General features: G+C 48.1%; 1 protein-coding gene across 1 annotated transcript in view; it reads right to left on the reverse strand.

Moving 5' to 3' along the window:
* Positions 1-12,027, reverse strand: part of ttn.2 (titin, tandem duplicate 2) — a 260,191-nt gene that overhangs the window by 19,779 nt on the left and 228,385 nt on the right. Inside the window, 19 exon segments of the mRNA XM_079665865.1 lie at positions 216-515; positions 1,187-1,477; positions 1,761-2,072; positions 2,330-2,632; positions 2,873-4,604; positions 4,711-5,045; positions 5,158-5,457; positions 5,572-5,859; positions 5,953-6,246; positions 6,421-8,187; positions 8,357-8,656; positions 8,777-8,927; positions 9,037-9,188; positions 9,319-9,618; positions 9,720-10,007; positions 10,228-10,524; positions 10,626-10,928; positions 11,031-11,618; positions 11,727-12,023. Coding sequence (XP_079521991.1) covers positions 216-515; positions 1,187-1,477; positions 1,761-2,072; positions 2,330-2,632; positions 2,873-4,604; positions 4,711-5,045; positions 5,158-5,457; positions 5,572-5,859; positions 5,953-6,246; positions 6,421-8,187; positions 8,357-8,656; positions 8,777-8,927; positions 9,037-9,188; positions 9,319-9,618; positions 9,720-10,007; positions 10,228-10,524; positions 10,626-10,928; positions 11,031-11,618; positions 11,727-12,023 — 8,598 coding nt within the window.

A 12,027-nucleotide genomic window follows, 5' to 3' on the forward strand; every position in this document is an offset into this window, starting at 1 on the left:
TTTCCAGGCCAGATTCAAATTCAAGCACTTTCAATGACCCGTGTCCTTCTATGTCTGTTTTCCAAAACCTGATATTTTCCACCATCTTATTTTCAATCATTTACCTTGTTTTTTGTATTTATTTCACATGTCACAAAACCCCATTTCACCGGGTAATGCAGTTGTAGTATGTAGTGCATACCCTCTGGTACACTCTCTAAAAAGAGTTCACTTACTGTAAGCGTTCCTGGCTCGGACGGGCTCGGACTCCAGAGGGACTCCGACTCCGTACTTGTTGACTCCGCGGACCCTGAACACGTACTCGTTGTTCTTGATGAGGTGGCTGCTGACGCAGGCCAGCGTCTTGCACTCCGTCTCCATGAGGACCCAGTTGAGGCGGCTGGTTTCGCGGCGCTCCACGATGTAGTGCGTGACGATGTCTCCGCCGTCCTCCAGGGGAATCTTCCAGGACACGGAGCACTTCTCCTCCGTCACCCTGCTGATGGTGATGCTATCGGCCGGAGCTCCGGGGGTGTCTGCAGGGGGAGGGACGGAGGTAAATCAGAGTTCAGTTCATATATCTACTGCTACCCAGCGGAGGGCAGAGCACAGGTAGGAACGCCAAAGATTAGAAACACTCAAGTGAGTTAGACTTCATTTAAGAACAAATGTTCCCTCAATATCTCTCAGCTGTAGATCCATAAGACGGTAATGATAAGCATCGTCACATTTCAATAAAAACAATAGATGTTGGCAATTATGAGATATTATAATGCAAAATCAGAAAAACAATATTCATTCACTCATGCTTTCCATGTTTCATCATTTTTAAGACTTGAAGACATTCTGATACTCATTAAGACGATTATATCAAGAATGAAATATTTGTTAGAACCTTTTAAGCCTTTGTATGGATTTGCAGGAACCCTAATCAGCATCAGAGAGAACTTAAAGTACTAAAAGTAAAGGACCTCATAATGCACAATAACACATTTTGTTAAAGGATTATACATTTGATGCACTAACGACGTACCTGTTTGTAGTTTCTCTAAATGATGAATTAAGTATATATTTACCTCTAATAGTACACGATAAAGGATTTGTTGATTATATTTTGTATTTTTAATCTGAATCTGGTCGTTAGGAGTCAACAGAGTTATTTAATGATGTTTGAAGTTAATTTTAACGTAATTTCCCGTCTGCTCACCCAGGACTTTGACGTTGACGACGGCGGTCTTCAGTCCATTGGCGTTCTTCGCCGTCAGGACGTATCTTCCCGTGTCGTAGCGGTCGCAGCTCTTGATGACGGCCATGGCTCTGGTGGCGGTGTAGGTCAGGGAGTATTTCTCTCCCAGCTCCAGGATCTTGTCGCCCTTGGACCAGTACACGGTGGGCTCGGGTTTCCCGCCCACGGCGCCGTCCAGAACCAGGTCTGAGCCGGCTTTGATGATGACGGTCTCACCCATCAGCTTACCGTCCAGCTCAGCTTTAGGAGGAGCTGCAGCAGAAGGGACAATTAGAGTTTATTCCAATAATGCTGCAATGTAATCAGGAGTTGGAGGAAAACACTTGAAAAATAACATTTTTCCAGATCAAAATAATGCAAAATTCACTTAACTATGATGCTGATTTGACTTTTAAATGCTTGTTTTCTGAATAGAGTGTGGTTTGTTGAGAGCTATGCTAACATCATAGCTGCTGCATCAATGATTAGTCTTTAGTTTATGCACCTGGGTGCTTAAACTATGAGAACCTAAAGGTTTTATAACTCTTGTACTTACAGTATTCATCCTTGCATGTGACCGGTCCGGTGATCTCGGAGGCTGCGCTGTGGACGCCGGCGGCATTCTTGGCGATGACCCGGTACTCGAAGGTCTCTCCCTCTCCCAGGTTGCTGACGGTGAAGTAGTTCTCGCTGATGGTGGTGTAGTTGCACTTGAGCCAGCGGTTGTCGTCCCACTCGTCCGTGCTGTGGACTTTCCTCTCCACCACGTAGCCCACGATCTTGCTGCCGCCGTCGTTGGACGGGATGGTCCAGCACAGCGACACTGAGTTGCGAGTGATGTCCGTCACCTCGGGTTTACCAGGAGGATCTGAGATGGAGAAGAGGGGTTATTAAGCTTTAATTACAAAGCCTTTAAGATAAGATTCATGATTAGATTAGATTCAACTTGTTGTGATTGAGTACTGAGACGACTAAATGCAGGTCAGATGCATACGGGTAATACCCTGAGGAGTACCATGTTTCCCCATCATTTCAGATATAGAAGCTCTTGGCTGACCAAATCTTTTGTTGCATATGCTGAACGACCTGTCATTGACGCAGATAAGACATTAGCGTTTCCCTCACCAACAGGATTGAGGGCCACCACGGGTCGGGAAGCCTCGCCGGCCTTGCTGAATCCGGAGATGTTCATGGCGTAGGCCCTGAACTGGTACTCCAGGCCCTCGATCAGGTTGGACACCTTGTAGTGGCACTCCAGGCAGGGCAGCTTGTTCTCCCTCACCCACAGGATGGTGTTCCTCTCCTTCTTCTCGATCCAGTAGCCCGTTACCTTGCTGCCGCCGTCGTCATAGGGCAAGTCCCATTTGATGCTGATGGCGTTCGCGGACACGGAAACCACGTCTGGACGAGTTGGAGGACTTGGAGGAACTGTGGAGGAGAATGGTGGTTAAGATCATATGGAGTTCTTTCTTTGTTTCTTTGATGCATGTGATCCAATTGAAGTAAAGTACATGCTTGGATAAAAACATTTTGCTTTGTTGATGAATCCAATGGAAATTGATTTTCATGTGAAAATAATTTGTAATTGTTTGGATTTGTTCAAGCTGCCAATAAAACTAAACCCCAATAAAAAAGTATTTTCATTTACTTTGGTCTACCAGAACTTACCAAATGGATGCTCAATGACCACTGCAGCAGACTCGGTGGACTTGCTGACTCCAAACTTGTTCTCGGCGCACACCCTGAAGGTGTACTCCATGTACTTGGTGAGGTTGGTCACTTTGATGGTGGTTCTCTTCACACTGGAGTTTACGACTTGCCAGGAGGCGGAGCCGGACTCCCGTTTCTCCACGATGTAGTTGCCGATTTCCGTGCCGCCATCGTCGGCTGGCTCGGACCAGGACAGGCTGCAGGACTCTGAAGAGACTTCAGAAATCACAACAGGGCCTGTGGGTGGAGTCGGCCTGCCCACGACCACCACGGTCACTGTGAACGTCTTCACACCGGCGACATTCTCCAGGATCAGGTAGTACTTGCCGCTGTCGCTTCTCTTGCTGTCTCTAACCGTCAGAGTAGTGATCTCCTTTGTGGTGGTGATGCAGACTCTGTCAGACTCCTTCAGTTTCATCTCCTCCAGTTTCCAGGTGACCTTGGGTGCAGGCCTGCCGCTGATGGGGATGCTGATTGTGAAGTTGTTGGAGATCTTGCAGGTGATGAGCTGGTTGGTGATGCTGCTGAGGTCTGCTGTCGGTTCGATGCGAGGCTCCTTGATGACCACGGAGCTGAAGGTGCCCTGAGGCTCGCTGATTCCAGCATCGTTCTTGGCACTCACTCTGAAGTCGTACTCTGTATTCTCAATCAGGCCCTCCAACAGCATCTTCATAGATCTGGTCTCTCCGCCCACATTCCAGTGGTCACTGCCTTTAGCTTTGAATTCAACAATGTAGCCTCTGATGCGGCTGCCTCCATCATGCTCGGGCTTCAGCCACACCAGGGAGGCTGTGGAGTTGGTGGTGTCTACAACATCCAGTCTCCTGGGTGGTGCAGGTTCCTCTGTGGCCATGACGGGCTCTGTCATCTCGAAAGGTTCTCCTTGGCCGTACTGGTTCACAGCAATCACCCTGAACACGTATGGTATACCAACATCCAGATCTGTGACCCTGATCATCTGGCGAGAGGACTTGCTGCTGACCTCCTGCCACGCCAGGCGGCTGGCCTCCCGCTTGTCCACGATGTAGTGGTGGATCCGGGCTCCGCCATCATTGATGGGGGCGTCCCACATAACCGTTAAGGCTCCGCGTGTTACGTCTTTGAAGGTAATAGCTTCTGGAGGTCCGGGTGTGTCCTGCACTTTGACAGTGAAGGTGATGGACTTGCGACCGCTGTTGTTCTCCAGGGACAGGGTGTATTTGCCGGCTTCGTACCTCGTGCAGCTCTCAATGGTTAGAATGGAACTGCATTCTGTGGTGTTAACATCAGCCATGACAGGCAGCTCCCCATCTACCCTAGACCAGGTGGCAAGAGGCGCTGGTTTCCCTCTGAAGGGAACATGGAGGGTGACAGTGCTGCCATTCTTCACAATGTGGGTCTGCTTGAAGCTGGCATCCAGTTCAATCTCAGGAGATCTGAGTCTGTCCAGAGCCTGAACAGCATTCGGCAAGCCCGAGGATTCGCCCTCTCCGGCCCCGTTCAGAGCGCTGACCCTGAACTTGTAGAGCTCTCCAGTCACCAGGCCCTTGGCAGTGTAACTGGTGTGGATGCATATCTGGCTGTTGACTCTGTGCCACTCCTCCAGACTGGCCTTGCACATGTCGATGTTGTAGCCGATTACTTCCAAGCCGCCATCAAAGACAGGCTTGGTCCATTCCAGGGTGACAGAGTTCTTGGTGGAGTCAGCGACCTGATCAACAAGAAAAGATCAACGTTTATTGTCACATTCTGTTTAAAAATATCTGGGGATTTGAATGTTTTCATGAATTCTCTTTGCAATGTTCCTGCAATCCTACCTTGATCAATGTGGGTGTGCTAGGAGCGCTTGTTGGTTCTCTGCACTTGATGAGCCTGGAAGTACTGCTGGCTGGTCCGATGCCAGCTCCATTTTCTGCCATGACACGGAATTCATACTCGTTGCCCTCGGTGAGGTTGGTGACACGGTGTCTCAGCTCTGTGATGGTTCTCTTGGAAGAAACCTTCAGCCAGCGTAAGCTCTTTTTCTCTCTCCTCTCCAGGATGTACTGCTTAATCTCGTTGCCTCCATCTGACCTTGGTCTGGTCCAGCACATGGTGATGCTGTTTCCAGTCACATGGGTGGCATCTGGGGTGCCAGGGGCATCCGGCACAGCTGAAGAGAGCAGAACATATGGCATGAGAATAAAGCAGATTGTGAAGTATATCGGGTAATAGTTTTATATTTGGTCAATATTTCAGAGATAAAATACCCATGAGTGACTTACTGTATTGCATCTGTGCAATGAAGGGATCAGAGTCCAGAGGTTTGCCAACACCAGACTTGTTGACAGCAGAGATTCTGAACTGGTATTCATTGCCCTTGATGAGGTTTACAGCATTGTAAGAACAGGCTTCACATTTGGAGGTGATCATGGCCCAGGAGATCCTGGACGTCTCCCTCTTCTCCACCACATAGTGGGTGATGGCAGCACAGCCATCGTTCTCCGGCGGGTTCCACCACACGGTGCACTTCTCAGCCGTGATGCCGGTGAAACGGATGGGACCCTCAACAGGTCCGGGAGTATCTGCGGGGAAAGAGATTGTAGAGGTTAAAACGTGTTTAATAGTATAAATAGGTTTGACAATTATTGAATCATGCAATATCAGATAGAGTAACATAATCAGCTGTGTTCACGAACCTTGTACTCGGACGTTGGCATCAGCTCTCTTGGTACCAGAGCTGTTTTTCGCCTCTATTGTGTAGATGCCACGGTGGCTCCTGTCAGCATCGCGTATAAAAAGACTGCTGGTGCCAATGTCGGAGGTAATCTCAACGTCATACATGGTCCTCCTGTCAATCTCTTTGCCATTCTTATACCAGATAACCTGGGGCACGGGACGTCCAATGATGCTGCAGCTGAGCTTAACGTTCTCACCAGCCTTCAGGGTGAGCGCCTGGTCTGCAGACCACTCAATGTCTGGAGAGACTGGAGACACAAAGAGAACAAACTAATTAGGAATCTGTACAATCATAGGGGTGTCAGGAAACTTCTATTCATGATCATTTGAAAAAGACTTACTGCTCTCATCCTTTGTCATAATATATCCAGAGGAGTTAGATGGTGGACTGACTGTGGCCACAGCATTTCTGGCAATGACTCTGAACTCGAATCTGTCTCCAGGAGAGAGACTTGTCACAGTGAGCTGGGTCTCGCAGACATCAGTGAAGTTGCATCGCAGCCATTTGCCTCTGCCTTGGCGCCTCTCTACACTGTAGCCCACAATTTTGCTGCCACCATCCCTCTCAGGGACGTCCCACTTAAGGGTGACTGAGTCTCTGGTTACATCAATGCAGACAGGTTTACCAGGTGGATCTAATTGAGAAGAGAAAGATGCATTTTATTCATAATGTTTGAATGTAAAATCAATCATTGCAGAAACACTCAGGATCTTTAACAACATGTGCTTTCAGTGTTTATGTTGAACTGCTCCTGTAAGTAAAAAGCTACCCCCAACATATAACGATGTCCTTTTTCGCGTGTACTTACCAACAGGGGCGATAGCGAGGGCATGTTTGCTCTGTTCACTAACAGGGCTGAGTCCAGCGTTGTTCTCAGCATAGACTCTGAAGGAGTACTCCAGACCCTCAATGAGACCAGTTATCCTGTACTCTTTGTTGGAGATGATGGTGGAGTTCACCTTCTGCCACAAGAGGCTGTTCCTGTCCTTCTTTTCAACATGATATCCCAAAATGGGGGATCCTCCGTCAAATTCTGGGGCGTCCCACCTGATGGTCATACCATCACAAGTGACATTGAAGGCCACTGGTTTCGGTGGGGGTCCTGGAGGTTTGTACTGGTGCTGGGCAACAACTTCTTCGGATGAAAGAGAAACACTGATCCCATACTTGTTTTCTGCACGGACTCTGAACTGGTACTGAGTTCCCTTGACCAGGTTAGGAATTTTGAAAGTGGGCCTGACAACACTGGAGCAGACCATCTTCCAGTTGGCCTGGGCGGTTTCACGTTTCTCCACGCTGTAGCAGGTGATCTCACCACCGCCGTTCTCCTTCGGCTCGTCCCATGAAAGGATGATACTCTGTGCTTTGATCTCATCGAAGCGGATGGGACCAACAGGCACCGAGGGGGGTCCAAGAGTGATCACATTGATGTCAAAGTAGTTCTTGACGGTTCTGTTGTCCAGACACAAAGTGTACTGGCCGGCATTCTCCTTCTTGACTCCTCTGACTGTGACCGCCGTCTTGTTGTCAGTAGTCCTGAAGCGAATCTTGTCACTTTCCTTCAGTGGCTGGTTATCTTTCAGCCAGCTGATTGAAGGCAATGGTTTTCCCTTGAAGGGCAACTCGATATGGATGTTCTGACCAACACGGACAGCAAGCTCTCCGTTAGGGTAGTCAACAAGGTTGGCTTCAGGCAGAATGATGAAGTCCTTCACTGTGATTGGACCAATCTGGGAGAAGTCACTGTTGCCCTTCTCGTTCTTGGCGAGCACTCTGAAGTCCATTTCAGCCTTCTCCTTGAGTCCCGTCACTTCACAGCTCAGGCGCTTGCATGTTGCTCCCAGAGTCCAGGTAGGATCTTCAATGGATCTCTTCTCAATAATGTATTCAGTGATGTAGCTGCCCCCATCATGGTCAGGTCGGGTCCACTGCAGGGTAACAGAGGTCTTTGTAGAATCCGCCATCACCAGGTTTTTAACAGCTCCAGGAGTTTCCGTGGCTCTTACAGGTTCAGTAGTTTCGCATGTCTCGCCAACACCGTACTCATTTTCAGCAGACACACGGAAGAAGTAAGCTATATCCTCCTCCAGGCCCGTCACCTTGTAAGTTGTGTTGGTACACTCGGCATTGATCACCTGGTAAGCCTTCATGGTGGACGCCTTCTTCTCAACAATGTAATGTGTGACAGGGGAACCGCCTTCAATGAGAGGAGCCTCCCAGCTGAGACTCAGATTTCCTCTTGTCACATTCTTGATCATGAGTTTCTGACAGATGGCTGGACTGTCCAGAACCTTAAGGGACACGATGATGATCTTGGGCTCTCCCACGCCGTTCTCAATCTCCAGCAGGTACTTGCCACGGTCGTCGCGGCTGACCTTAGGGATCAGGAGCGTGGTGGCGCGCTCAGTGCTGGTGATGGTGTAGCGGTTGTCAGCAGCAATATTGCGGTCGCCACGTCGCCATGTCACGTTGGGGGCAGGGCGTCCCTTCAAGGGGATAAACACCTCCACGTCACGGCCGGCCCTGGCTGTGTACTGGGTGGTCATGGGAACGTCCAAGTCCAAATCGGCCTCCTCTGTTGGAAGGAAGGGTAACACAAACAAAGAGCAGGAATTAATTTCGTCAGTGAGGAAAACCCATAGCAAAAGAATCCAATAAAAAAGATGATAAATATGGTTTTATGGAGTCATGCTCAATGTGTTTTTTGTTGTCAATAACATGCAGGGATCTACAAGAATACGAACCCAAGATATCCTTGGCTTGAAGGGGCTGGTACATTTTGATGTCCTCTCCTTTGCCCTTGCAGTTGACAGCAGAGACTCTGAAGAAGTAGTATGATCCAGGTTTGAGGTGAGACACCACGTACTCACAGGACTTGACCTGTGGGTTGACGATGGCCCATTCTTTCTCCTCTGAATTCAACATTTCCAAAAGGTAGTGTGTGATTTTACTTCCGCCATCATAGACGGGCTTCTCCCAGCCGAGGGTGATGGAGGTCTTTGTGGAGTCCACCATACACAGCTTGGATGGCTCACCAGGAAGATCTGAGGAAGACAAAAGGGATGAATGAAGAATGTTGTCAGCAATAAAGACCTTAACAATTAAGAAGTCTTCAAATGTAACTTTGTGATGCAAAGTTATAATAATAATAATAATAAGCGTACCGATTGGGTCGTAGGCCTTGTAGAGGTCAGAGCCATCAGAGTAGTTTCCTGCTCCGGCCTTGTTGACAGCACAAACTCTGTACTGGTACTCGTTGTTCTCCGTCAGGTTGGTGACTTTCTGCCTGGTGTCTCTGATGGTGCCCTTCACCACCTTTGCCAAGAAAAAACAAAGTTAGGATCCTCACACAGGGCAGTTATTCATTTGGCTTTTACACTTCAGTGCACCACACGACACTGTAAATGTAGGTCGGCAAACAAACCTTGAACCACTGCAGACTCTTCTTCTCCCTCTTTTCCAAGTAGTATCCGTCAATGTCGCTGCCTCCATCCACTGCTGGTCTTTCCCAGATCACGGTCATGGTGGACTTGGTGATAATGGTCACTTTAGGCTTGGATGGCTCGCTAGGAGGAACTGTACAAAATCAAAATGTTCAGGTTAGATGAAGTGAAATGCTTCTCTTAAAATTGTAGTTTGGTACTACAAATAACATCAAATGATTCATACATTGAACAACAGTTGTGTTTTTATTCTGTTTCCTTACCAAATGCGTTCTTTGCAACGATAGGTTCGGACTCCAGTGCGTCTCCGATGCCGTACTTGTTGACTCCACGGACTCGGAAGATGTATTCATTTCCTTCGATGAGTCTGGGCACGTTAACGATGCAGTCTACCAGTTTTTCTGAGACAATGGACCACATGATCCTGCTGGTCTCCCTCTTCTCCACAATATAATGTGACACCATGGCACCGCCCTCATCGGAAGGAGGAGACCACATGAGTGTGACAGTGTTGGCTGTCACCTTCTTAAACTCAATCTCGCCATCAGGGGGGCCTGGCTTGTCTGGATGGTGAAAGGACATATTCGTGCATGTTATGGTCAAAACAGTATTTAAATAAATGTTATGCCACATTCATGGATATAGTTTTTAAATGTCTAAATACCTTGAATGAGCAGCCTAACATTGGCGAAGGCAGAACCCATGGAGTTCTTTACCCGGACCTCATAGGTTCCAGAGTTCAAACGAGTGGTGTCATTCAGGAACAGACTGGTGGACTCAAATGTGTGTTTGAAGGTGAGCTGGCTGGTCGGTGCAAGCTCCCGGCCATCCTTAAACCACTCAATTGTGGGAGCAGGTTTGGCTATGATGTTAAACGTGAGCTCCACATTGGACTCAGCCCTGTACTTGAGCTCACTGAAGTACTCTTGAGGTATTTCAATCTCTGGGGCACCTGGATAAATCAAAATACAGGTATGTGAGTTCAAATAAGGATGCATATATATATATATAGAGAGAGAGAGAAAATAGCAAGGAGTGTTGCCTGTTCTGTTCAAATATGATATCTATTTTAATTTGTGTCACAATTCTTAACACATATATTCCCTTGATTCCCAGTTGATGCACTGTGATAGCAAACCACAATGCTAAATAATAAATAAATAAAGACCTACCATAGGTATCCACGCATGTGGCTGGTCCAACCACCATGGATGGGTTGCTCACTGAACCGACGGCATTCTTGGCCATGACTCTGAACTCGTACGTCTCGTCCTGGGTGAGGCCAGTCACAGTGTAGCGGGTGTCTGTGACATTGGTGAGGTTAGCCTTGGACCACCTTGCATTAACGCCTTCTTTCTTTTCAATGACGTATCCATTAATGCAGGATCCGCCATCGTAGTTGGGCTTCTGCCAGGCCAGGCTAATGGAGTGCTTGGTGATGTCACTAATGCGAAGGTTGATGGGTGGCTCTGCAGGAACACACAAGAACAACCCATAGTAAGAAACTGTTGCTAATGACTTCAATCAGATTTTCTTGAATATTAGAGACATGTTATTATGTTCCACTCACCACAGGCATCAATGGCCAGCACTGCATCAGAAACCTTGCTGAAAGGGCTGTTTCCAGCAGCGTTCTCTGCTGCTACCTTGAACTCATAAATAAGTCCAGCACTGATGTCGGTGACCTTGTAGTGTGCAGCACGGATCACCATTTTGTTGACTTTCTGCCAGAGAATGCTGTTCATGTCTTTCATCTGGAGATGGTAGCCAAACACATGGCTGCCACCGTCTGACTTAGGCTCGTTCCAGGCAACAGTGATGGTCTCCTTGGTAACAGCAGTGATCTCTGGAGTCGATGGGGCTTCAGGTATAGCTGTGAGGTAACAGTCAGATTTGAAGAGGGTTAATGTCATAAAAGAGAAGAAATGTGAACAAAATAATCATGTGACAAAAAATGGAAGCAAAGATGACTTACTGTAAGGAAGGTTGACAGAAACAGTTTCTGAGTCAATGTGCTCACTGGTGCCATATTTGTTTTCAGCTCTCACCCTGAACTGGTACGCTAGACCAGTGGTCAGCTTCATGATCTTCATGGTGCAGCGAGCCACAGCAGAAGACACTTCCACCCAGTTGGCTGAGGTTACCTCTTTCTTCAGGATGACGTAGTTGGTGATAGGGCTGCCACCTTCATATGCTGGTGGGAGCCACTCCAGGGTCACGCTGTCCTCTGTGATGTCAAACATCTGCACAGGTCCAATTGGAGCACTGGGGCGGTCCAGAACAACAATATTTAAGAATGATTTGGTGGTTCCATTGGAGTTGGAGGCAATGATATCGTAGCGTCCTGAGTCTCCAGCAATGCTCTCGCGCAAAGTGATCTTGATGCTGTCAGGGGTGACTTCAGAGTTGAACCTCATGGTTGATTTGAGTAACACGTTGTCCTTGGACAGGGAGACTTTAGGCAAAGGCCGGCCTGTCAGTGGGATCTCACACTTGAGGTTGGAGCCGGCTCTTACATACACTGTGTTGTGTGGGAAGTCATTCATGTTCATCTCAGGAGATTCTGGAGCAAAAAAGGAACAAGGAGAGATGAAGCAAGGGAAGCAAATCCTGGTTAAATGCCTTCATCGGCTGACTGTTATTTCTTGAATCTGAAAAATCTGTTACTTACCGAGCTGGTCCTTGAGCACCACTGGGGTGAGCATTTCCTTGATATCACTGAAGCCAGCGTGGTTCTCTGCTCTGACTCTGAAGAAGTACTCAGCATTCTCCCTCAGACCAAACACTGTGAAGTGGATGAACTTGGTCACACCACACTTAACCCACTTCTCCTGGCCTTTCTCCAGAGCTTCCACCAGGTACCCAGTGATTCTGCTTCCTCCGTCGTGATCTGGTTTGGCCCAAGCCAGGGCCACACTCTCCTTGGTCACATCAGTTGCACCTAGCTTTGGTGGTGGACTTGGTTTTTCTGG

This window comes from Notothenia rossii (genome assembly GCF_949606895.1).
Source record: "Notothenia rossii genome assembly, chromosome: 2".
Taxonomy (NCBI): Eukaryota; Metazoa; Chordata; class Actinopteri; order Perciformes; family Nototheniidae; genus Notothenia; species Notothenia rossii.